General features: G+C 46.1%; 1 protein-coding gene across 6 annotated transcripts in view; it reads right to left on the bottom strand.

Moving 5' to 3' along the window:
* The window catches only part of HERC3 (HECT and RLD domain containing E3 ubiquitin protein ligase 3), a 513,145-nt gene extending 487,036 nt beyond the window's left edge, over positions 1-26,109 (bottom strand). For 2 of the 6 annotated variants that reach the window (XM_059922404.1, XM_059922403.1), the window contains exons 1-3: positions 25,971-26,108; positions 23,485-23,547; positions 12,111-12,376 (exon numbers count right to left, since the gene is read on the bottom strand). In XM_059922404.1, coding sequence (XP_059778387.1) covers positions 12,111-12,336 — 226 coding nt within the window. In that variant the 5' untranslated portion in view covers positions 12,337-12,376; positions 23,485-23,547; positions 25,971-26,108. Of the gene's footprint in view, positions 1-12,110; positions 12,377-14,351; positions 14,438-23,484; positions 23,548-25,970 lie in introns of those variants that run through there. The other 4 variants (XM_059922399.1, XM_059922402.1, XM_059922398.1 and 1 more) reach the window with 4 other exon arrangements.
* Positions 26,110-26,706: the final 597 nt, after the last annotated feature.

The raw sequence follows: 26,706 nt of genomic DNA, 5'->3' as shown, positions 1-26,706 counted from the left end.
GGGACCAAGTACAACCGACCACAAATCTATTTGCCCACGATCAGTCCTATGCACACAGCACCAGGCCAATTCCAAGCCAGTACATACAAGATTCCCCTCATGTGACAAGGTACAACCGACCACAAGTCTATTTGCCCACGATCAGTCCTATGCACACAGCACCAGGCCAATTCCAAGCCAGTACATACAAGATTCCCCTCATGGGACCAAGTACAACCGACCACAAATCTATTTGCCCACGATTAGTCCTATGCACACAGCACCAGGCCAATTCCAAGCCAGTACATACAAGATTCCCCTCATGTGATAAAGTACAACCGACCACAAATCTATTTGCCCACGATTAGTCCTATGCACACAGCACCAGGCCAATTCCAAGCCAGTACATACAAGATTCCCCTCATGTGACAAGGTACAACCGACCACAAGTCTATTTGCCCACGATCAGTCCTATGCACACAGCACCAGGCCAATTCCAAGCCAGTACATACAAGATTCCCCTCATGGGACCAAGTACAACCGACCACAAATCTATTTGCCCACGATTAGTCCTATGCACACAGCACCAGGCCAATTCCAAGCCAGTACATACAAGATTCCCCTCATGTGATAAAGTACAACCGACCACAAATCTATTTGCCCACGATTAGTCCTATGCACACAGCACCAGGCCAATTCCAAGCCAGTACATACAAGATTCCCCTCATGGGACCAAGTACAACCGACCACAAATCTATTTGCCCACGATTAGTCCTATGCACACAGCACCAGGCCAATTCCAAGCCAGTACATACAAGATTCCCCTCATGTGATAAAGTACAACCGACCACAAATCTATTTGCCCACGATTAGTCCTATGCACACAGCACCAGGCCAATTCCAAGCCAGTACATACAAGATTCCCCTCATGGGACCAAGTACAACCGACCACAAATCTATTTGCCCACGATCAGTCCTATGCACACAGCACCAGGCCAATTCCAAGCCAGTACATACAAGATTCCCCTCATGGGACCAAGTACAACCGACCACAAATCTATTTGCCCACGATTAGTCCTATGCACACAGCACCAGGCCAATTCCAAACCAATAAACACAAGATTCCCTTCATGTGATATACAACCGACCACAAATCTATCTGAAATGGGAAGCAGGTTTTTTCAATTGGTAAGGACTCTCTACAAGCTAACATGACTTTGCAATGAGAAAAAGAAGCCTTAAAACTCTCTCCCTAACAGTATGAACGACTCCCCAAAAAACTTAATGGGCTGGGCTTCCCTGGCAGCACAGTGGTTAAGAATCCACCTGCCAAGGCAGGGGACACGGGTTCGAGCCCTGGTCCGGGAAGATCCCACATGCCGCAGGAGCAGCTAAGCCCATGTGCCACAACTACTGAGCCTGCGCTCTAGAGCCCATGAGCCACAACTACTGGAGCCCATGTGCCACAACTACTAAGCCCGTGTGCCTAGAGCCCGTGCTCCGCAACAAGAGAAGCCACCGCAATGAGAAGCCCACACACAACAAAGAGTAGCCCCCCCTCGCCGCAACTAGAGAAAGCCTGCGCACAGTAACGAAGACCCAACGCAGCCATAAATTAATAAATTAAATAAATTTATTTTTAAAAAGTTAAAAGGCTGAGATGCTATTGTGACTAGACCTCACTCTGTGCTTCTCAGACACTCAAATTTTAATGACGTAAATCATATTCCTTTTGAGAGATTGAGTCCATTGCAAATGTTTCCATTTCAATAGCTGACAGTACCAAAGGAGAAAAATATCACAAGAGCCAAAATAACACTTTCAATATAACAGGCCACTTCTGACATCAAAACAAAGAAACAAACAAAAAAACACAGCATAGTGGCAGAGTGACCCTTGTTGGTAAAGCACTCGAAGAATAAACGCAGGCTTTAAATGGGGCCCAGCAAATGTTACAACCTCATTAGCGGGCTAGAGGAAGAAGGAATCTGCATCACTACAAAACTCCACTCCCATCCATCCACCACCGACTTATACGTAAGCTCATACCCTTACATTCTGAAGAAAAAAAGAAGTCTCTGAACACTGGAAGATCTGTGTCAATCATATTAACCAATGGATATTCATACTCACGTGGAAACTTACTTATTGCTGCAGAAAGGTGTGGCAGTAAGGGATGGGACGGATCATAAAGGGTGTACTTTAGAGTCTGTTTCATTTCATGATTTTAATTAGTCTGACAGTTAAATGAGGGACCCCTAATCAATGAACGCCTGATTCAGGGACCAGGTGATGCCACTTATCAGACCACTCATAATCTTTGCCGTCTTCCTAAAAATGGGTAGAACTGGTAAGGTTTACTGAGCTGAAGCCTCTGAATCTACTACAGTTCTCTCTGGAGTTGTTCTGTGCGGCACCAAAGCCACTTTCAGTTCTGTGAAGCCTAATAAGTGGAAATCTTTACCATTCAAGTCACTCTTTTATCCTTCATCCTTAAAATTCGGTGATTTTCTTTAAACACAGATCACTCTAATCTTTGTTGACCTAACCCTAGCAATCTCCCAGAAGCCCATATAGAGCATGGCAAAGTAACAAAATAAAAAACCCATGAGACATTTTATATATTTAACACACTACCTACACTATGTGCCTACCACATTACGCTCAGCACTAAGATACAAAGGTGAATAAGATACTAACTCAAGAAATACACAATTCCACATCGTATATCATAGAATAAACACTAAAGAAAGTCATTGCCTCACGATAACAGCCATTAGTTTTGTTTTAAAAGCAGATGTGACGGTGCTGAGTTCGTAAAAGGAACTATAGACCATAATCCGGAGCAAAACGTAGACTCCATGATTCAAAGGCATTAGTTTGCACACAATGTGAAACGAGACGCTAGGCACTGCTAACCTGTCAGCCATCATCCCCTTCTTCCTTGCACCAGAACCCTCCAGGCTGCTGGGCCCCTCCCCAGGCCTAGGAGATAAGCCCTGGCTGTGCCAATCAGATGATTCTTATTTCACTTATCAGGCACGCCAGTGACTGGTCTAGGGTAGGCATGTGACCCAGGCCTGGCCAATGAGACTAAAGATGTAAGAGGGTTCCTGAGAAAGGGTTTCCCCATTGTGAAAGGTGACACAAGACACTACTCTTCCTGTCTGCTTCTGAACACAGCTGTGTGAGGATGTGATGCCTGGAGCTGTGGCAGTCACCTGGTGACCATGAGGGGACAAGCCCAAGTAAGAAAGTCAACAAACTAAAGATGGCAGAATAGAAAGGTGGGAAGCACCTGGGTGCTTGATGGTGTCAGTGTGCCCTTTGGTTTAACCAATCTTAGAAATACCTCTCTATGGACTTTTTATGTGAGATCAGAAATTTTACTCATTGTTCATGCCACATTTAGTTTAGTATTCTGTTACTTGCAGCTGAAAGCATCCTGTTACAGGCCCATTTTATTTTTTTTTAACATCTTAATTGGAGTATAATTGCTTTACAATGGTGTGTTAGTTTCTGCTTTATAACAAAGTGAATCAGCTATACATATACATATATCCCCATATCCCCTCCCTCTTGCGTCTCCCTCCCACCCTCCCTATCCCACCCCTTTAGGTGGTCACAAAGCACTGAGCTGATCTCCCTGTGCTATGTGGCTGCTTCCCACTATCTATTTTACATTTGGTAGTGTATATATGTCCATGCCACTCTCTCACTTCGTCCCAGCTTAACCTTTCCCCTCCCCGTGTCCTCAAGTCCATTCTCTACGTCTGTGTCTTTATTCCTGTCTTGTCCCTAGGTTCTTCAGAACCTTTTTTTTTTTTTTAGATTCCATATACATGTGTTAGCATATGGTATTTGTTTTTCTCTTTCTGACTTACTTCACTCTGTATGACAGACTCTAGGTCCGTCCACCTCACTACAAATAACTCAATTTCATTTCTTTTTATGGCTGAGTAATATTCCATTGTATATATGTGCCACATCTTCTTTATCCATTCATCTGTTGATGGACACTTAGGTTGCTTCCATGTCCTGGCTACTGTAAATAGAGCTGCAATGAACATTGTGGTACATGACTCTTTTTGAATTATGGTTTTCTCAGGGTATATACCCAGTAGTGGGATTGCTGGGTCATATGGTAGTTCTACTTTTAGTTTTTTGAGGAACCTCCATACTGTTCTCCATAGTGGCTGTATCAATTTACATTCCCACCAACAGTGCAAGAGGGTTCCCTTCTCTCCACACTCTCTCCAGCATTTATTGTTTGTAGTTTTTTTTGATGATGGTACAGGCCCATTTAAAAAAAAAAAAAAAAAAAAAAAACCAGGGATCAGACAGGTTCAGACTCCAGAGTAATCTCTTCTTAGGCCATTGCAGAATGCAGAAAGAAAACCACTTACCTTCTTTCAGGTCATGTATAACCCTGTCCGAAGATTCGCCCCCATCAACGCTAACTGGAAACCTAAAGTAACTGCCTACAAAATTCAGCTGGGAAAAAAAAAAAAAAAAAAATCAAAAAAAAAAATTCAGCTGGGCTCAGGATCAATGGATTGCCGTCTACTTTCTGAAGTAGATCAAATCTACTGGCCATGTGTTGCCAAACCACTTCGAGTCCTCTAGGGGCATCACAAAGTAGCCCTTGCTGTGCCAAAATATCCACGGTGGCTTCATTTGCTTCCCCTGTCTGTGCAAATTTGGACCAGAATGCTGGGGGCAATGTTAACCACGGTGTAGAGATAAGATATATGTATACATGTCTGTATGTGCATAAGCAGTTTTTACAGAGTTCCTGATATATGTAAGGTACTTTTCTTGGGACCAGTAAGGTCAAGGACCCAAAAAATGGAAAATAAAGAAAAGACTGTCCTTTAAAACTCAAAATATAAAAATCAGCATAATGTGTGAAGTCTCTCTTAACGCCCCTAGCCTACATCATCTCCCTCCCCTGGATGTATATACCATTCATCAGACCCTATAGTGTTAAGGGAACCTGTAAAAATGATTAACACAATTACTTATATATGTATAAATATAATATATACTTAATGAATTTATTATTTGTTTACATTCTGGAATAGGAGGATCAAAAAATTGTAATGGAAAGTGTTAAGACAAATTACTACTATGAGCAGTAATAACAGCTAGCACTAACTGAGTTCTTATTGATACTTTGGGCCAGCATTATTCCAAACACCTGACATACAACTTACTGAATCCTCACAACCCTAATAGATAGATATTATTAACATTATCCACATTTTACAACTAAGAAAACTGAGACACAGAGAGGTTAAGCCACCTTCCCAGAGTCACACAGCCAGTGAGTGGCAGAGCCAGGATTCTAACCCATAAGTCTGGTTCCAGAGTCCATGCTCTCATTCATTATACTGCTTGCATAATTAGCTAACACTCTAAATTAAAATCATTCACAATAATGATTTCAATTGCTATGAGTTATTTAATAATTATATATAATAGAAATTGCAAAACATGTCTGAATAATGCGAGAAAAAATGGTTTAAAATCTGTAAGGATATGAGACAGTATCTGTTGGAGAGTTACCCAGATTTCAACATTACATGCTATCAAAGGGCATTTACTCACGAAGACAAAGATTCCGATAGCTCTTGAATCACTGTGAAGTATCAGCTGACTAGATATACTCCATCCAGATTGATAAATTCAGAAACATTTCACCTATCCTTGATCTGTCAAGATCACAGATCACCAAGCTAGACAAGAGTTCATCAAAACTGCCAGACAATGAAATCATTATCACAACACAATAATTCAAGGGTGGACTTACTAAAATCATGGAACATCCCTAGAGACTGACACCATCACCAAAGCTGCCCCTGAACAAACGAACCTAAGATAAACTTGAACTTTGTATGTGTGTAGTGGAAAAGATGACACTTCTTAGAAATCAGAATTCAGCACTCACTGCTGGTGACCTGACTTAGACCTAACTCTCCACCACAACTCTTATTTTGACACACTTAGGACCTTTATCACTTGCTCGGCACAAGGTGAACTGCATTATGTAAACTTCACAGGAACACACCTTATTCCCACCTGGCCTATAAACTCCCAAAGGGCAGCTCTGCGCTAAAGGTGTTTTGTCCTGACAGTATCTAGAGCAAATGGGGAACCTAGGAGTCTAATCACTCCGTAAATATCTGCTGACTGAATGATTGAATGAGAAATAAGTAATTCAAGGAAATAAAGGAACAAAGAACATGAGGTAAATTGCGAGGCAAAAGGTATCCGCCTGAGATATGAATTATCATGTGTTCTTTTTCCCCAGATTATGTGGTACTCAAAAGAGAATAAAACAACAAGCTGACAGTCGTCTAATGATTTTAAAGATGAAAGGGAATTGTTTCTCCGTGCCTTTAATCAAAGCACCTTGATCATATGTGGTATTCAACCAGTAAATTAAAGAATACAAGCTTCTTGGTGGCCAAGTTTATATCTTTGTTTCTTTTATAAGGACTGAGTGGAAATTGAATATAAACGAGAAAAACAACTTGAAAATAAAATTCTACTGGGCCTTCCCAATCAGTCTGAAGTTAAAAAGATATCCATGGACAAAATTCCAGGATTATTAAAACCAAACTGTCAGTACCCAACCAAAACTCAAACTCAACTCTCTTTCCTCTTCTCCTTTACATATACCTGGGATACTACTACTGACCTACTTTACAGGGCTATCATGAGGATTAATCAGCTTAAAAATGATCAGCACATCGAGATGAAGACAGCTTGTAATATGTATAGTTAACCGCTTTTACAATTAACAAATGAACTGAGTCTCTTGTATCACGGTGCAAACCACTGTGTTAATTACTTAAAGGTAAACTGCAGGGACTTCCCTGGTGGCGCCGTGGTTAAGAATCCACCTGCCAATGCAGGGGACACGGGTTCCAGCCCTAGTCCGGGAAGATCCCACATGCCGCGGAGCGACTAAGCCCGGGCGCCACAACTCCTGAGCCTGCGCTGTAGAGCCCACGTGCCACAACTACTGAAGCCTGCGCACCTAGAGCCGGTGCTCCACAACAAAGAGAAGCCACCGCAATGAGAAGCTCGCTCACCGCAGCAAAGAGTAGCCCCCGCTCGCCGCAACTAGAGAAAACCACGCACAGCAACAAAGACCCGACGCAGCCAAAAATAAATAAATAAAATAAATTTAAAAGAAAAAAAAGTAAACTGCAAATTTTTAAAACACAAATAGCATCTCACATTGAAGAATATGCTCATGAATAAGTATATATTTTATAAAACATTCAAATGTCTTTAAGGAAAGTAGGCTGAGTACTACAGACAGAAAAAAGTAACTTTCGATCAACCACACCAGAAAAATAAAATTATTAAATGACATTTGCTCCTGATCCCTAGGGCTCTGGACCAGAAAGCTGTCCACTCAGCTGTCAAAGTCGTCAACACCTCCGTGGCGTTTGATGACTACCATTCTCGTCATCAGAGAGATGATGAATTTATGCAAACCTCTAACCTTTATGAATCTATGTAAGCCCTCCCCCACCTGCAATTCCTGCTGAGGAAGAGCTGGGCCCCGAACAAGCGCAGTGCTGAGATCTGAATATCTGCTATGGTACCTTCTGCCTTTTATATCACAGTTGAGCCCATGGAAACACGCATTGCAACGTTAGGAAGTCATTACCGGATTTCTTCTGTTTCCCTTCAGCTCAGTTAGTTTGCTTTTCGGCAAAAACTGATTAACATAACAGAGTTACGGCGTCCTTCAGATGCCCTAGAGCAACCTGATAAGCTGCTTGAAAGTGTTACTTCTACCAGCCCGTTACCAGCAACCCCAGCTCTGGGAATTGAGGCTTCTGAGATGGTCTGCTTTATAAACTTCATTTATCAAACAGCAGGAGAGCTGTTACATATGGTGATGGGCATTACGGAAATACTTAGATTGAACACAAAATGTGAATGTGAACTGGATTAAATTACCTACAAGAGAGAGAGAAACTAACTCAGGAGGAGGTAAAAGGAACCAATCACAGGTGTGAATCAAATAGCGCTGCACCGGAATGTTAGTCTGTTTATAAATTGTTACTCTTGGGGTTTGCCATGGAAAGGTTTCCTGGGATGTCTCTGCAGAATTTTTATCTATTTATTTATTTTGGCTGCGTTGGGATTCTTAACCACTGTGCCACCAGGGAAGTCCCCCGAATTTTTAAAATTTAACATAGGTTAAATTAAACTAAATAACTGCATCTACCACAGTTCTTGCCTACTCAAGACAGGAAGAAAGGTTAGCGGTTTACATAAATTCAGACATTCCTGATAACACAAGGATTAGCTTAAGCTAAAATCCCAATATGGGAAATCAGAGTATGTATGGGAAAAGGAGAAGGGTCCCTTCACAAGAAGAGTTGTGTTGACAATGTGGATAGGTGGGAATAAGAGAAGCACAATAAACTGAGGTAAGTTGTTTGAATTTTTTCTATGGGCCACTAGTTTCTATTTTAATTTAATAAAATATTTCAAGACTTGCTTAATGTTAGTTATAGATTAATCACTTATTTAAAAAAACATCATTTAGATGTTTTGTTTGCTTGCTTTATTTTTAGAAAATACAAAGAGGCACACATGGCTTCCTGTAATGCAGCTCTTGAAACTGCATGTTTTAGGAAATTATGAGATGACTTCATGGGCAAAAACATGAGGAAATTAGTTAATCCTCCTACATTGTCCTAAGCACTGAAACTATCCCTGATTTTTGGGAGGAGATAAGGTTGATATCACAATGTGAGGGAGAGAATGAAGGAGAAAAATGGGAGAGGAGTACACATGACAGTAATAATCCAACACTTATTTAAAAAGCTGGACAATGAGTTTAGACGGGGCTTTGATATTCTGCCGATAAAAAATGCTTCTAGGGGGTTTCCCTGGTGGCGCGGTGCTTAAGAATCCGCCTGCCAGTGCAGGGGTCACGGGTTCGAGCCCTGGTCTGGGAAGATCCCACATGCCGCGAAGCAACTAAGCCCCCGTGCCACAACTACTGAGCCTGCGCTCTAGAGCCCGCGAGCCACAACTACTGAGCCCGCGTGCCGCAACTACTGAAGCCCGCGTGCCTAGAGCCCGTGCTCGGCAACAAGAGAAGCCACCGCAATGAGAAGCCTGCTCACTGCAACAAAGAGTAGCCCCCGCTCGCCGCAACTAGAGAAAGCCCGTGCGCAGCAACGAAGACCCAACGCAGCCAAAAATAATAAATAAATAAAATTAAATTAAAAAATGCTTCTAGGGGTCACAGACCTCTCCACCTTTGGCCAAAGCACAAATGAATGAGTCACGGACACACCTAAGCTAGAACCGGCAGCTGCTGGCACAGTGGGGAACATCTGGGCCTGCGTAACCAGGAGTTTCAGTGCCTGAGGTGTCCTGGAAACACCCTCCCGCGCCACACAGAGACATACGCGACGCTGGTCACACAAGGGCAGTGCTGAGAAGGAGATAAATCCGCGTACAAGGAAAGCACAGTAGCCTCAGAAGCAGCAAATGCAGTAGGAAACTACTAGATGTGCTCACAGAGGAAAAACAGAAATCCTTGAAGATTGTCGCGGAGGGCTTTACACCACCGCCCCGTGGCACGTACAGAATTCCCCCCAAAAATGAACTCAGGTACCGTGCAACTTTGCCAGCTAGAGACCGAGCGTAGAAAGGGACACTTCACCGTCGGCAGGACAGACTCAAGGCACACGTTCAAAGCGAAGAGCTCCGTCCTTGCGCGTCCCCTACACGACCACCTTCCCGCACCTTTCCTTCCCCCCCTCACTCTCTTTAATCCTTCCCACTGCTAAATCCTTTGGTCTGGGCAATGATGTTGACTTGAAATGGCAGACCCGCCCACTGCCCCCGGAAGCATGCTCTCTGGGGAGGCGGCCTTTTCTCAAGCTCCCTCCCCCAAGACCACAGGGGTTACTCGGGGATGGCATTCCTGTGGGCCCAGCCACTCCAGGCTGCCCGAAACAGGGTCCCTCTGTCACTGACGTCCCCTCCGTGCCCAGCAGCTCCCCAGGTCACAGCTCTCAATAAACACATAGAGAAAACAAGCTCACTCTCTTCTTCCCACTCATTAAAACTAAACCCAACTGGCACCCAGATTTAGAACACACCTACCAATGAGAAAATTAAAGAGGGAGGCTCGCTCCCCCAGAACCTTTCCATTCAATGAGGCACCATTCCGCAGCTGCTACGCCGTTTATAATTAACAGGCAAGCGTAACCAGCAACAGAAATTTCTGGACTCCGCTGCAATTTACACCAGAGCCTGGCTCATCCCAAATTTCGATTGCAAGCTCCGGCTGGATTCCGTGGTCGAGCCCGAGAGCCTTCCTGGAGCATCGCCGGCTGGAGTCGCTCGCCATCACTCGGCCTTACCTCCCGGGAGGGAGCAGCTGCGGGCTGACCGCCCACCCAGCGCCAGGGGCTCTGGCAGGAGGGTCGGCTGGAAGGACGGCCGATGGCACTCAGGCGCGTTCACCACGCTGCCACCTGCAGATCTTCGCTATCGCTGGCCTGCAAGGGCTTCGCTTCCTTTTCCACCTGCCACCCCAGGTCCCATCCTCTGGCCCCAGGCCTTAGGACCAAGGTGAGCCCTGAGGCGCCTCTGGGCGGCTGGCCCTACCGGGAGGCGGCCTCACACACAGCAGGGTCACAGAGAAAACAGACAGGAGGCGGGAGGACGGCGGCCTTCACAGGCTACAGGTAACCTTGGGGAGACGTCTTTACCGTCTGAATCGCCTTCTTCAAGAGCTACAGAACAGCCGGGAGTCACCTTTTCCAGCAAAGGAGCTGAGGTTCAGAAATACAGAGTCAGAGGGGAGGTAACGCCTCCTCCAGCAGGTGTGTCTGACTCCAGGGTCCCCCCAGCCGGGGTGTCTCAGCAGGCCTTACCACAAAGATCTCCTCCTGGCCCCCAAAACATTCCCTTCAAAGGCTGGCCAGGATGGGTACAAGTCCTCCAGGATCACCGGTGTAAAGCGGGCCTTATGGGTCTCTTAAAGCGGGTCTTGAATGTAGACATTCCCCGCAGACAGGAGCACGCCGCTGGGCTGGGACCTGCCATCACCCCCCCTGCAGGCATTAGCTGTGAGATACTGCTCTCAGCTGGGAACAGAGCACCGTAGGAGCCCCATGCAAGACACAAGTGAGTTTTTACAGGAGGCCAAAAAAGACCTCGGTTTTTTCCAATATGAAAAATATTTTTTAAAGTCAAAAACCTTCCTGCCACCTCCATAATAGCTATATATTATAATTTTGTATTATATTCATTGGTTAAACACATAATTAGGATTTACTAACTCAATTAATGAACTGCTGGCACTGTGAATTGACTTTTTATTTCAGTGAACAACAGGATCTACTTACATTTGAAAACATGTAGTATCAGGTGCACTGTACATATAAAGGTGTACATACACGTATGGCCCACGCTACAGACCCCCTTCCTTGAACTCCGCAGAGTCCAGGGCCCACAGGTTAGGAGCCCCTGGCTAGAACACTGGGCACTGCTCCAGGTGGGCAGGCCTGGGGCGGCGTTTTCTCTAGGAGGCTCTAATGAGGGAACCAGGAGGCAAAGAATGGGGAAGGAGCCCACAAATCGTGCTTCACATACTTCACAATTTATCCTTAAGACCAGCCCTGCAGCCCTTTATCCAAGGGTCAACATAAAAATTAATGATTACAAGTTAATACTGATACATGCTATGGGAGAGAATAACTATGAGAAAAGAGGGAGGCAGGCACAGGGGGAAAAAAAAAAAAAAAAAGCTCACCCTAACGTCAAACTGACTTTCCTAAAAGAACACAAAAGAATAAAATTATCTAGACAAAAACCAGCAAGGCTCTTTTTCCATGAAGCTTTGGCCTCTTGATGTGATTTGGACTGAACAAAAAAAGACAGCAAGTAACAAAGAAAACGGCACATGCTAGTGTGAAAAATACTACACAGTCACAATTTAAGACCCTACCTCATCATTTCTCACCAGAAGGAGAGCCCCCCTGAAGGGTCAACGCTTGGTGAGGAAACCTTCGACCAGCTCTCCCAGCCTCGGCCGGCCTCGCCCGTCATCGAGGCTGCCTAGGTGCACTCACCTGGCTTGTTTCCTTCCCTCTCGTGGCCCAGCTGCCCCTTGGTGTTCAAACCACACGTGTAAACTTCCCCATCCTCCAGCAGGAACACGGAGTGGTTGCCTCCGCAGGCCACTTCCTTGACGCGTCTGTCGGACGTAAATCCACACAGCTGTGGCTCGGCCACAATCCCCTGCAGGTTAGGGCTCATCCCAGGCTGGCCCAGAGACCAATACCCCCAACATAACATCGTTCTTGTCCTTCAGGGAGACATGTAGCCTAGAAGAGAGCTTTGTAAGAAAAAAAAAAAAAAAAAAGGTGCGGGGGAATCAGAAAAAAAAAAATCACTTTAAGGAATAAACGTAATCAATTTTAAAGAAGCCCTCCCCTTAATATTCTTCAGATACCTTGCATCTCAAAATAAAACATATTAAAATTGCTGACGGTAGTTATAATAATAATGCTATTTTTATGTTTTAGTAAGAGTTTTAAAAAACGTCTAAACAAATGTGTAAAGGAACAGTGAACACAGAATGCGGTTTTCAGATCACTGATGAAGAACTGAGTACAGGAGACGTGCTGCAACAATGTCTGCACACCATGACGGCAACAACTGTTTTGAAACTACCCTCACGACTTCAACTTGTCCTCTCTTGCTGCACCTGTCCTTTGAGTTTTCTGGGTTTTGGTTTTTTTAAACTAACTAATTTTGAACTAACTCCTTTAGGTAGCCAATTGTTAACTTGCATAGTAGTAATTCACTACTCAAAACAAAAATGAGAAACGGGGAAAAAGAAATGCTATCTTCTCTGCCATTCCCTCTTACACATCCTTCAGGATCTGGGTCAAGCTTCAGTTCCTACCTGAGAGCCTCTCTGACACATCTACTATACCGCCTTGATTGGAAACTTTCTCTGTCTCTTGTAACTTAACTCCTCAGCCAAAGTTTAATTGCCTCAGGCAGAGACCATAGCACGACATATACCTCTCTGATTTAGCAGGTGCTCAGTCAACCTTTGGCTGATTGATTACAGCTGACTACCCCAAAGTTTCACTACCATTTAAAAATTCATGCTTCCTTTTTGTACAAACAACAACTAAAAATAGAACTACCATATGACCCAGCAATCCCACTACTGGGCCTATATCCTGAGAAAATGATAATTCGAAAAGATACATGTACCACAATGTTCACTGCAGCACTATTTACAATAGCCAGGACTTGGAAGCAACCTAAGTGTCCATCGACAGATGAATGGATAAAGAAGATGTGGCACATATATACAATGGAATATTACTCAGCCATAAAAAGGAACGAAACTGAGTTATTTGCAGTGAGGTGGATGGACCTAGAATCTGTCATACAGAGTGAAGGAAGTCAGAAAGAGAAAAACAGATACCATCTGCTAATGCACACATATGGAATTTTAAAAAGCGGTACTGATGAACTTAATGGCAGGGCAGGAATAAAAACGTAGATGTAGAGACCGGACTTGAGGGCACAGGGTGGGAAGGGAAAGCTGCAATGAAGTGAGAGAGTAGCACTGACATATATACACTACCAAATGTAAAATAGATAGCTAGTGGGAAGCAGCCGCATAGCACAGGGAGATCAGCTCTGGTGCTTTGTGACCACCTAGAGGGGTGGGATAAGGGGGGTGGGAGGGAGGGAGACACAAGAGGGAAGAGATATGGGGATATATGTATACATATGGCTCATTCACTTTGTTGTACAGCAGAAACTGACACAACATTGTAAAGCATTTATAGTCCAATAAAGAACGTGAAAAAAAAATGTTATTCTTTGAGCTAAATGCAATCATAGGAAGGAAGGGAGGAGAGATAAGATGCAAACTAGGGATAGGGTCGGGGTGGGGGGGGTGCGGGGGGAGGACAGACATTTAAAAAGAGCAGCAAGCTCACAGTCTAGTCATAATTTAATTTTCCCAATTTGCTCAGCTGCTGTATTTGTACTAATTACTTTCATTTTTAATGTTTCATGAGTTTGTCTTGTCTCTCCTACCAATAATTACATAAACATCATAGTGCTTACTATACCGCAGTCACTGTACCTAATAAGCATTTTATGTCATTATCTCATTTCATCTTAACAACTCTGTACCCTCAGCACTATTTTTAGCCTCATTTTCAGATAAAGCAAGGCTCACTGAGATTAAGAAGCACGCTCAAGGTCACAGAGCTGGAAGGAACACAACCAGGCTAGGAATCTAGGCCTGAAGCCAATGCGCACGCACGCGCTCTTACCCACTGGGCCGCACCGCCACCCAACGCGCACGCGCGCGCTCTTACCCACTGGGCCGCTCCGCCACCCAAGTAGATTTACACGTCACCTACAAGAGCAAGAACACACACCAAAAAACGTATGGAATGATGTAGTCAGTATACAACACAAGATGTCTTAGAAACTTGAAAATAAAGTTGCCCTCAGAGCGTGAAAGTAGTCAGAATTAAGAGATAAAGGATGAGATTAAGCAGCTGAAGCATTAAGCCATCCTCTTAACCAGCCAAATACAATGTGTCTAAAAATATGGTATTAAGATCTGGACTTCCCTGGTGGCGCAGTGGTTAAGAATCCACCTGCCAATGCAGGGGACATGGGTTCAAGCCCTGGTCTGGGAAGATCCCACATGCTGCAGAGCAACTAAGCCCATGCGCCACAACTACTGAGCCTGTGCTCTAGAGCCCACGAGCCACAACTACTGAGCCCACGAGCCACAACTACTGAGCCTGTGCTCTAGAGCCCACGTGCCACAACTACTGAAGCCCATCCACCTAGAGCCCATGCTCCACAACAAGAGAAGCCATGGCAATGAGAAGCCCGCGCACTGCAACGAAGAGTGGCCCCCACTCCTCACAACTAGAGCAAGCCGACGCACAGCAACGAAGACCCAATGTGGCCAAAAATAAATAATTTATATTAAAAAAAAAAAGGCCTTTGGGACACAATCAAAGCCTCACTTTAGATAGGACAAAGTATTTCTTTAAAAAAAAAAAGCTATGATTGTATGTCTACATACACAAAGGTCTATAAACAATGCTGACAGCAGCTTTATTCATACTAAACAAAAATGGCAACAACGCAAATGTCCATCAACATGGACACTGCTCATCAATAAAATACAATGGAACACTATTCATCAATTGAAAAGGGCCACGACTGAAACGCACTTAATGCAAGAGAAACTGCAACCCAATGTGGCACGACCTTCCTGAAGAATGAAGGTTAGTTTAAAACAAATTCCTCAAAGGTGTTAGGGACTGCTATTTTGTCTAATCTCTCTCCTCAAGTCCCTCTTTATCTGGTAGCAAACCCTACGCCCTCCTGCACAAAGGTGAGCGTGACCCTGGCCAAGCCACTCAGAGAGGGCCACCCCTAAGCCGCTGTGATTGGTGCAGAGAGAGGTTCACACTCCCAGCTGGGCCAGAGTCCTCCCCCACCAAGCCCCGTGGAGCTCTGACGGAAGACTGCCTCTTGCCTCCGAAGGTAACTGGAGCTGCCGGAAGCTACCTTCCCTGTCGCACAGAGGACACCTGTAAGACACTGGGAAGCTACCAGCCAGAGAGGTTCAAAGACAGGAGACAGAAAGAGTCCCAGCGATGGTGACTGAGCCTTGGATCCCCTCTTGCCTAGGGCCAGCACCCCGACCTTCACTCTTCCTGAGTACAGCTGTGTTTCATCACTCACGGATTCCATACTTGTGAATCTGCCTACCCACCGATATTTATTTGTAACCTCAAAGTCAGTACTTGGAGCCTGTTTGCAGTCATTCCCAGACATGTGCAGAGAGGTGAAAAATCTGAGCCCCTCTCTGTGCACGTTCCCAGCCAAATCAAACAAGACGATGCTCTCTACCTTCTTGTCTCAACTCTCACACTGCAAGCAAGTGATCTATTTGACTCCACTTGGTGCCACAGTTCTCATACTTTTATATTGTTCTGTCGGTGATTCTGCTGTTTAAAATGCCCCCCACGCACAGGGGTGAAGCCCCGTCTAGTGTTCCTAAGTACACGAAGGCTGTGAGTGCCGCACAAAGAAAACACACGTGATGGATGAGCTTCGTTCATGCGTGAGTTCCAGAGCCGTTGGCTGTGAGTTCAATGCTAATGCGAAAAAGGGGCGATTCACTGATCAAGACATGTGGCCGCTCTGGAAAGTGCTAAAGTAACATCTATAGTGCATAGCGAAGCTACAGAAGAGATAGCAAAGCAACTGAGTATCTGGGGATTCATGAAATGACGCCTGATTATAGCGTGTACTAGACAGCACTGTTGTGAGGCTGAGAGCCAGAGAAACTTACTGTCACGTTACCCAGGGTCAGGAAGAGGTTTAAAAAAACTCTTCCTGACTAGTGTTTTATTATAAAGAAATACTGTATAGAGTTAATCATTTTTAAGAAATAGGCATCAAATAAGGTGTCTAAAAAGAAACACACTTTTTTCTAGATTTTTTTTTTTTTTTCCTTTGGCTGCACCGCAAGGCTTGTAGGATCTTGGTTCCCTGACCACGGATTGAACCCAGGCAGTGAAAGCACAGAGTCCTAACCACTGGACCACCAGGAGATTCCCCCCAGAAACACACTTAAACATATATGAAACAAGGTTACGTACTGATCTGTTGACCAGAGGCTCTTGGCAGGAACCTAACTAACCCTGTGTTTCCCCAGGAGCAATGGCTCAGTCTTCATTAATTTGGTGTTCTCAGCAACTTCATTGAACTTAACTACCACGAAAAAAGAGAATCACCTCTATACAGTCTAATAAGTCCCTTCTTTGTTTGCTTAAGAATGAATGTCTGAATTGGATTTCTGTCACTCGAAATTAAAAAAAAAAACTCCTAACTGATAATATTAACATTACACTATTAATAACAACAGCAGGTAAGACTTCATTTGAGCTTATGCTGAGTCTGGCACTTTTCTATGTGGTTCACAGATATTAAATCATTTAATCTTCTACGAGGTAGGTATTGCTATTATCATCTCAAATTTGTAGATGAAGAAAGTGAAGACAAAAAAAAAGAGAATGAAGAAAAAGAAAGTGAGACAGAAAGTGTTGAAGTGACTTGACTAAATCACACAATAAGGTAGTGGCAGAGCTAGGATTTAAGCCCAGAGAATGTGCTCTTGACTAGTATGCTATACAGTAAGGAGTCTAGAAAATGGACAGCCAAACAGTCAGAACTTCCCAATATCTCCAGCTCTGTCCAGAGAGAAAGGGTACCATAATCAGTCAAGTTGACTATTTGATTTGCTAAGTAATTATTGCCCAATAATGGAGATGGGGAGATCAGACTCCATAACATTAATCATTAAATTTACCCAGCCACCTGCCCTGCTTAGATTCCATGATTAATAAGCAATTTTTTTTAAATGTTATTTATTTATTTATTTATTTTTGGCTGTGTTGGGTCTTCGTTTCTGTGCTAGGGCTTTCTCTAGTTGCGGCGAGCGGGGGCCACTCTTCATCGCGGTGCGCGGGCCTCTCACTATCACGGCCTCTCTTGTTGCGGAGCACAGGCTCCAGACGCGCAGACTCAGTAGTTGTGGCTCACGGGCCCAGTTGCTCCGCGGCATGTGGGATCCTCCCAGACCAGGGCTCGAACCCGTGTCCCCTGCATTGGCAGGCGGATTCTCAACCACTGCGCCACCAGAGAAGCCCTAATAAGCAATCTTAAATAACTTGGTTTCCAAGGCAGATACTACTATGGGGAAAGAATACTGTGACCAGCTGTCCAAAGCATCCCAGCCTTCTTGGCATTTCTACTTCTCATTGCTAATTCGGCATCCTGGATCTATCAGTTTCTTATAAGTCTGTTTAACATGATTCAGTCCTTGAGCGTCAGGTGAACTCTGGATGCTCTGGCCAACTGCAAGCCTGGGAAAGCAGCCTGAGGTGCGGCTTCACCCCTGATTGACTAGTAGAAACCATTTATGAAAAGAGATAAATAGGGCTATTGTTAAAATCCTGCCCACCTGAGTTATAGTAATGCAATCTTCAAGTAGTCAAATGAAAACTACTTATTCAAAAGACGCAGACATAGAGAATGGACTTGAGGACACGGGGAGGGCTAAGGATAAGCTGCGACAAAGTGAGAGAGTGGCATGGACATATATACACTACCAAACGTAAAATAAATAGCTAGTGGGAAGCAGCCGCGTAGCACAGGGAGATCAGCTCGGTGCTTTGTGACCACCTAGAGGGGTGGGATAGGGAGGGTGGGAGGGAGATGCAAGAGGGAGGGGATATGGGGATATATGTATATGTATAACTGATTCACTTTGTTATACAGCAGCAACTAACACAACATTGTAAAGCAATTATACTCCAATAAAGGTGTTAAAAAAAAAAAGAAAACTACTTATTCAGAGGTAACTAAATAGCAACCACAGATAAGATGTATTCCTATCAAAGAATGATTAACCCTAATTGGAGATATGGTCTAGCTCACCACGGCACCCTGCCAAAACTAGAGCAGGAGGCACTAAAAGCATCTAGCTTTCAGGAGGGAAGTTCCGTGCGTCGAAGAGAAGTCAGATATTAATGTAGCTTCCACTTAAAGTACCCTCTGGTGGAACCCCCGAATCTAGGAGCTGTGGGTTTCCGTGAATTTAAGGGTCTGTCTTTGGCAATGTTCTCCATCACTGGGCATTCTGATCTCCTGGGTCCTCTCACCCACTTTTCCCCACTCACCATCTCTCTCTTGCTTCTAGAGGAGTAGAATCTTTCACCTCCCTTCAAAACACACAATTATAAAAGGTGCTACAGGGACTTCCCTGGTGGCGCGGTGGTTGAGAATCTGCCTGCCAATGCAGGGGACACGGGTTCGAGCCCTGGTCTGGGAAGGTCCCACATGCCGCGGAGCAACTGGGCCCGTGAGCCACAACTACTGAGCCTGCGCGTCTGGAGCCTGTGCTCCGCAACAAGAGAGGCCGCGATAGTGAGTGGCCCCCGCTTGCCGCAACTGGAGGAAGCCCTCGCACAGAAACGAAGACCCAACACAGCCATAAATAAATAAATAAATAAATAAAAACTTAAAAAAAAAAAAGAGCTTTACAATTTGCTTAACCATTAAAAAAAAAAGGTGCTACAGAAGCACACAGGACGACACACTGGCTCAGCACCCGCGCCAGCCGCCTTGGCTGTCCCGGGCCACTTCGGTCCAGCCCCTCAATTTCCTGCCTCTTATCTCCCCGTCGCAGAACAAAAGGAAGAAAGCTGGACCTTCCGTTCCTTCCCCCCGTGTCACATCTCGTACTTTTCCCAGTCCTTCTCCTCCTCTGTTTTTGGTAAAAGACTCAGGATAATGTTAGCAGGGCTTAAGGGTCAAAAGGACCAAAGGTCAAGCCCCAAGTTAACCACGTGCTAGCTGTGAAACCTTGGGGAAGATATTTAAACGCTCTAAGCCTGTTTCCTGTCCCTGAAGTGGCAAGAAGAGCAACAGGGCTGTTGTGAGGACCAGGGACAGAATGCGAGTCACGAGTGCTTAGCGCGGGCACGGCGCTCGGTGCAGGGGGCCAGTCGGTCACTGCGTGCTGCCGGCGCTCGGTGCAGGGGGCCAGTCGGTCACTGCGTGCTGCCGGCGCTCGGTGCAGGGGGCCAGTCGGTCACTGCGTGCTGCCCCAGCACCTGCTCCAGGTGTTCCGCTCCGAGCCCTCGGCACACAGGGCAGCTCCCCAACGGGCTGGGCTGTGACTCCCTTCTTCCTGTGGCGAGTACCTGCTGTGCCGCCAGATCCGCACTAGGGCAAGGCAGCCCTACCCTGGCAGGCATAACTTACGCGGAGGAAATCCGAGGCTGCAAGGACAAAGTTTTTTGTGTGTATTTTCTTTTAAATTCTGGGGAGGCCAAGGCGGGGTGGGGGGGTAGATAAATCTCCTTTTATCAGTCCTAGAGAGTTGAATGCTAAAAGACAAGCTGCAATTCCTAAACTCTGTCTTACTAATCAGAGTGTGCAAACATTCAGCCTAACAACTGATTCTTATTTCTTTGAAAGTCACTAAAACCTAAATAACACTCAGGAAGGACTTCTAATCTCATTTATGATAGGGATAAGCTTTGTTTCAAATAAGCTCAGAAGCCTTTACCTAAATGGTACACGGGGAAGGGAGGGTCTTTTCCAACAGCAGGAAACGGGAACGTCCCAGGCTTCAGTGCTCTGCAGGCACTCCCCAGATCCAAGCTTTGAATAAACCTGGAGCCAAAACTCAAATGCAGAATTAACTCCAGTAACAAAGAAGATTTATTCTAATGACATACTTTATTGCCAAAAGTTTACTACCACAGGCAGAAATGGCACAGAAGGCAGAGAGAAGTTTTCAACAATGTGAATCCACTCCTTGCTGGTTTCTCTCTCTCTTTCACGTCAGCTGGACTTTGGTCCTCTGACCCTTTTAGCCAACTCAGGAAACATTCCTACCCCTCCCCTGATGATCCCTGCACAGGTGGGGCCTTCTTTACTACCTGGTGTTGGGCTTTGTACAACTAGAAGAATGATCTTTCCGTTGTCTGCATAAGGCGCGGGCTGCCTTCAGAAAAAGACACTTGACCAGACTGGCAAGAATTAAAAAGTCTGACAGTGCCAAGTCAAGGATATAAAGCAACCACAACTCTGACCCACAGCTGGTGGGAGTGTAAGTTGGCAGAACCACTGTGGAAAACAAGTGGGCATTAATTCCAGTGAAGATGAAGATGTAAATACCCCACGGCCCAGTAATTCCATTCCAATTCTAGGTACGTGACCAGCACTGTCCAACTTATCAAGTATCTACAGTGCTCCTTCGCTATGCTGAGAACTGGAGATACAAAGATGAGCAAAACCTGGAAACAGAGAACTTTGTGATGGAAATGTTACCTGCCTGTACCGTCCAATATGGTGGTCACCAGCGACATGTGGCTACTGAGCACTTGAAAGGTGGCTAATGTGACTGAGGAACTGACATTTTAATTTCATTTAGTTTTAATTATTTTAATATAAGTAGTCACATATGGCTAGTGGCTATCCTACTGTACAATGCAGCAAGAAACTCATGAATATATGCCCCAAGGTATATGCACAAGAACGTTCACTTCAGGATTATTTGAAGTACATAGAACAAAGACAACCCAAATGTCCATCTGTAAGGAAATGGGTAAGCTGCAGCAGAACCATAAAATAGAACGCTGTACAGCAGTGGAAGAGAAATGAATTCCATCTACAAACATCAGTGCAGCTAAACCTTAAAAACGGCGTTGAGGAGGGGAAAAAGTCACAGAAGAATTCAGAATGTGATGCATCTTTACAAAGTCCAAACACAAGTGTACAACAAGTATTTGGAGATAAGAACATTAGTGGTGCTAAAGCTATGAAGAAAAGCAAAAAAATGATCAATACAAAGACTGAGAGAGATCTGTGTATATGTGACAATGCAGGGTACCTTCTGGAAGGAGCACAAAGGGAGCTTCAGTAGCATGGCTGAAGTCCTGCTTCTGTCCTTTTATTGTTGTTTGTAGAACATATATTACACATACTGTTTTATGCTTTCAGATACTTCACAGTCTTTTAAAAAATGAAAAGTACTGTTGAGGTAAGATCACTGCTTCTTGCATCTCACCCACCAATTCCCCATCCATGAGCAGACTGAGAGCTTCTCCATGTAGGGAACCGGGTTTTACTCATCTGTGTGTCTCCTGTCCCCAGCATAGCAAAGGAGCGCAGTAGATGCTTCATGAGTGCCTAGAAAACTGAACCCGAATCTGAGAAAACCACATCTCCCACAATCTAAAGTTGTTAACAGTTTTGTTTGCCAGGTTCCCTTAGATACACATTCCCTAAGCAGTAACAAAAAAACAACAATGTATTTCCTCCATTCTCAATGTGCTCGCCCCTCACCACATTTTAGCAGATCTGAACCGTAGAATGCCTTTTACGATCCAAGCTGTCATTAAATAATGGTGTTTCTCAATGCTAGCACTGAGGAACGGAAGCTCCATGAAGGACGGACTGCGCCTCTTTGTTCATTTCTCTACCCCTAGAGACTAGACTAGTGTCTGGCACAAGGGAGGGCTCAACAGATACTTGTTGAATGAAGAAAAAGTAATAGTTACTATTACTGCAAGCCTACTGTGTGTCTGAATCTGTGCTAAAAACTTTACATAGATTATTTAATTTGCCCTTTACTATAACCTCAAGGCTTCGCCAGGTTAAGTCACTTGACCAAGAGCATGTAAATAAGTACTAGCTGTGGTAAATAAGTACTAGCTGTGGAGGAAACTTACTTAAAGTGGCAAAGGCAGGATTCAAATCTCATCTCCCAGACTCCAAAGTCCATGCTCTTAAACATGATGTTGTACCACCACTTAAATTAAAACAAAGCCAAGCTATACTCCTTCTCCAATTTTAAAAGCAAATGTTAAAAGAAGAATGCTGCACATAGTAAGTGAGCTCGTATTAGCTGAATCACTGGCGATGTTCGTAGGCAACTAGAGCTAGAACCAACCTGTGTAAGCCGGAGACCGGAGGGATGCGTGAGGCCATCTCAACAGTTAGCCACGCTTTCCTCCACACTCCCCGGAACTTAGAGCGAGTCTAGTTCACTTACTGGCTCACACACAGAAACACACGCCCCTGACACCAGCAAGTGCTGTTTCTTAATGTAGTAAATGTCTAAAGGGGGCAGCGTTATGTCATCAAAGGGGTCATCTTATTAAAGAGACCTTAAAAATCCATTTGATCCAACCTCCAGGCAAGAGATTGACATTCCTAACCTCATTTTAATGGCAGCTGAAGTTAACTTTGGTCCTCTGAGAAGTAACTGGTTGAATCCAAGACCAGAAACTAGGTCTCGGGCTTCCCTGGTGGCGCAGTGGTTGAGAGTCTGCCTGCCAATGCAGGGGACACGGGTTCGAGCCCTGGTCTGGGAAGATCCCACATGCCGCGGAGCAACTGGGCCCGTGAGTCACAACTACTGAGCCTGCGCGTCTGGAGCCTGTGCTCCACAACAAGAGAGGCCGCGATAGTGAGAGGCCCGCACACCGCGATGAAGAGTGGCCCCCGCTTGCCGCAACTGGAGAAAGCCCTCGCACAGAAACGAAGACCCAACACAGCCAAAAATAAATAAATAAAGAACTATAAAAAATGGTTAAGACGGAAAAAAAAATTATTTAAAAAAAAAAAAAAAAACTAGGTCTCCTACTTCCTGGGCTCATTTTCTTCTCTTCACTCTGTCACAGCCGAAAGAAGTCAGTAAGGATTTGTTAAGGTCCCTCTCTAGGCAGCTATACTAATCCGAGTCCTTTACGTAGATTATCCTGTGTAATCTTCTTATCGATTCTGTGAGTTAGATATTATTCCCAAGTACAAGATGAGGAAACTGAGGCTCAGAGAAATTAAGGAACTCACCACAGGTCACACACACTTGGCATCTGTACTTAAGCCAGAATAGTTCCACCTCACCCTGCAGATCTGCAAGTTAAAGAGAAAACAATTAACATTAATATAGAATGCTACAAAGTGCTTTCATGTTATTGAAAACAAAATGAAAAACAAACTTCTGAAAATAAGAATAGCTTTAAATTATGCGAGCTTGAATATTCCCCCAACATTGTATCTCAGGACTGGAGTTTAGTTAAACACCAATGAGATAACCACTGACCAACTATGAAGATGTCGCCTCTAAACGTGAAGTTAGAGTCAACTGGACAGTCAGCTCAGTTGGTTAGAGCATGATGCTAAAAGCGAACTTAGAGACGCACCTTTAAAAATTCCTAGCATTTGTAGTAGATGTAAAACTAAAAATAAAGTTATTTTAAAACCTCCCGTTTAGGTTTAAAAAGATGCATTTTTGAAAAGTAATGCACTTTTTCCATTTTTCCATGTACCACACACATTATAGCTTATTTTGCTACAGCCGTTTTGAAGTCTTTCTCGACTTTCCTTCCTTCTCATCACCACATCCTCTTTCATGCAAAACAAGATGGGACTATCTGAAAGGCACCTTAAGTCTCTCAAAAGAAAAAGTACAGTACCGCATGATTCTAAGACACTAGCATCACAATTTTATTTCTATATAATGTAAGAAACTGCCTTTCAATTTGGAGACTATTACTTTTATTTCTGAGACGGCAGCAAAACTATCTTGTATCTCCAGTAGTGGTACAACTCTCATTATGTATTTTTTTTTAAGTTTTTAATTATTATGCAAATCTTAAGAAATTTAAATCTGTTACTCGGAATGAAATGCTTTAACCAATGGCTCCAACCACACCATTTGGAACATTTTGGAATCTCTGTTTCTTTTTTCAAAAATAAAATCCCAACTACTAACTGAAAAAGTAAAACTGCCTGCTAACCAACTGTGTTTCTTTTTTTCATGCCAAGGGAGAAGTTCTGCCAAAGAGGTCTCAAGCCTTCCTCCTTGATTCCTGCATCCTTTCTCCAGAAGGTTCCTAGCCTCCACGCGGTCAACGATGTGTAATTCATCGGTTTTGCTTTAAAAGGGCGTTAAGTACGCTACTCTCCTTTTCTGGTTTATGATGCCACCCCCCTACCCCCCAGGGTAAAGGAAAGTAGGAAAAGAGAAGAGAGCTACGCAGTAATCTGCTACTAAATAAAACAAGACAGCATCTCTCTCCAGAGTCGCTGCATTTAAAAAGGGTGTTAATCCTCATTTTATTTCACTTTTCTTTCTCCTCAGTCTGGAGTTAAAAAAGCAGCTCACTCGATGTTATCAAATCATCAGATGAAATGTTCTAGAAATAGCCTCCTATTTGTGGAAAGAGTCAGGAGACACAAAAATGGAAGAGAGCGCTTGAATCGTCTTTCCTAAAGCATTCCGTGCGTAACGAATGCAAAAGCAAAATCCTGGAAGGCTTAGCTCTGAATTTAAGGTACTTCCAAATGGGGCTAATTAAAAAGCTAAAGTAAAACGGAATCAGAAAACAACCAGAAACGCTGATATACCAAAAGCAAAGTTCAAAAACACACATCCCGGAGCCCGGGGCGCACAGCCCGAATCAGTGCACAGCTGCTTTAGGTGCGGTCTCTACAGCCCTCCCCGGCTCGTCTGTTTCGGGTTACACAGGCTAGGCTCGGTCGGCTGTCCCGGTGCGCCCACTCCACACATCCGCAGATGACTCAAAGCGCCACCTGCCCCCGCACGTCCCAGTTCCTGACACCCCCGCGCCCGTCCGCGCACTTACGTGTCCGCACACACACACACACGCACACACACGTGTCCGCACACACCCTCGCCCCGGCTCCGCCCAGGAGGCGGACTCCGAGCAGGCAAACCGAGCCCCGCCTCGGTCAGGTGGGTGGCGCTGTCACCGCGGCCGCCGAGCCCCCCGTGTCCCCAGCGCCAACTCCTCGCGGCCGCCGGGGTTCCCCCCAGCGCAGAGGCCTCGGCGGCTCCCACTGCGCGGGGCGGAGTCTGCGCCCCTCACCGCAGCCGTGTCGCCGAAGCCCCGGAATTTAAATAGGGGCGGGCGGGGAGGAAGGGGAGGATCCTCTTTTTGACTTTCGGCGTCGCAGTTCCTCCCAGTCCGCAGGCGGCCGAGTCGGGGCGGGGGGCGCCCCCGCCTCTGGAGCGGCTTCCGGCCTCCCCGGGCGCTAGGGCTCTGTAGGTCAGAGGGAGCGCCCCGAGGACGCCGGCGAGGCGCGCGCGAGGCCCCCGCGCGCCCGCGCCCCGCAGGCACTGCAGGCGCCGCGCCCCGACCTCCCCGCGCGCCCTGCCCCGGGCTGTCACGGGAGGCGCCCGCAGCCGCAGCCGCCCCTCCGGGAGCCGCGCGCGGACCGCCGTGCCGCGCCGAACGCGGCTGACGCTCGGCCGCGGCTCCGCGGTGCCCTCCTTCCTGGGACCCGGCCCCCCCCCACCCCGCCCCGCGCACCTCGGCGGCCGCTGAACCGCCGCGCGGGATTCCGACGGTGACGGCTCCGCCGACCCGGCTCGGGGTTTCTCCGATTTCGGCGTCACAATAATAAGGAAGTTTCCCCGCAAGCCTGCGGGCGGCGGAATGCGCCGGGTGAAGGATGGCGCGCACGGCCAATGGGCGCCCTTGTGGGGCGGGCCCGCACCCCCGGCGGCCGCGGCGGAGCCCGAGGCGGGGCGGCGAGGTCCGCGGGCGGGAGGCGGGGAGAGGCACAGGCCCGGGAGGGCGGAGGGGGCGGGCCGAGCTGAGGGCACCGGCGGGCCTGGCGAGGGGACGGCGGGGCAGGTGTGTGTCGGCCGAGCGCCGGCTGCAGGGTGCAGAGCGTTCGCGCCGGAGCCGGACTGCTTCTCCCTGGCGGGGAGGGGAACGAGACGGATCCGCGGTTGGCTTTCCCGGTTCTCAGCTCTCAGTCTCATCAAATTTGTGCAGAGGTGCCCAGAAGCCTTGGGCACGGCGGGGAAAACCTAGAGGGCGGCAATTGAGGCGGAGTTCTTAAGCGTCGTATTCCATCCACGGTGCAGGAGTCTTGTACCACTCGCCTTTGGAGGGCTGGAGGAGGCGCCGAGCCGAACGCCGGGCTGCGCGGGAGGAGAAGCGGGAAGGAGGTCGGCGCTTTCCCGGGACCCGCGTGGAGAGCTGGCGTGGAAGAGGAGAGCGGCGCGCGGCAGCGACGGGGGGCTTGGGGAAGACTGGA

This window comes from Balaenoptera ricei, chromosome 5 (genome assembly GCF_028023285.1).
Source record: "Balaenoptera ricei isolate mBalRic1 chromosome 5, mBalRic1.hap2, whole genome shotgun sequence".
In the NCBI taxonomy this organism is placed as follows: Eukaryota; Metazoa; Chordata; class Mammalia; order Artiodactyla; family Balaenopteridae; genus Balaenoptera; species Balaenoptera ricei.
The sequence above is the reverse complement of the archived record's forward strand: the minus strand, read 5'-3'. Positions and strand labels throughout refer to the sequence as shown.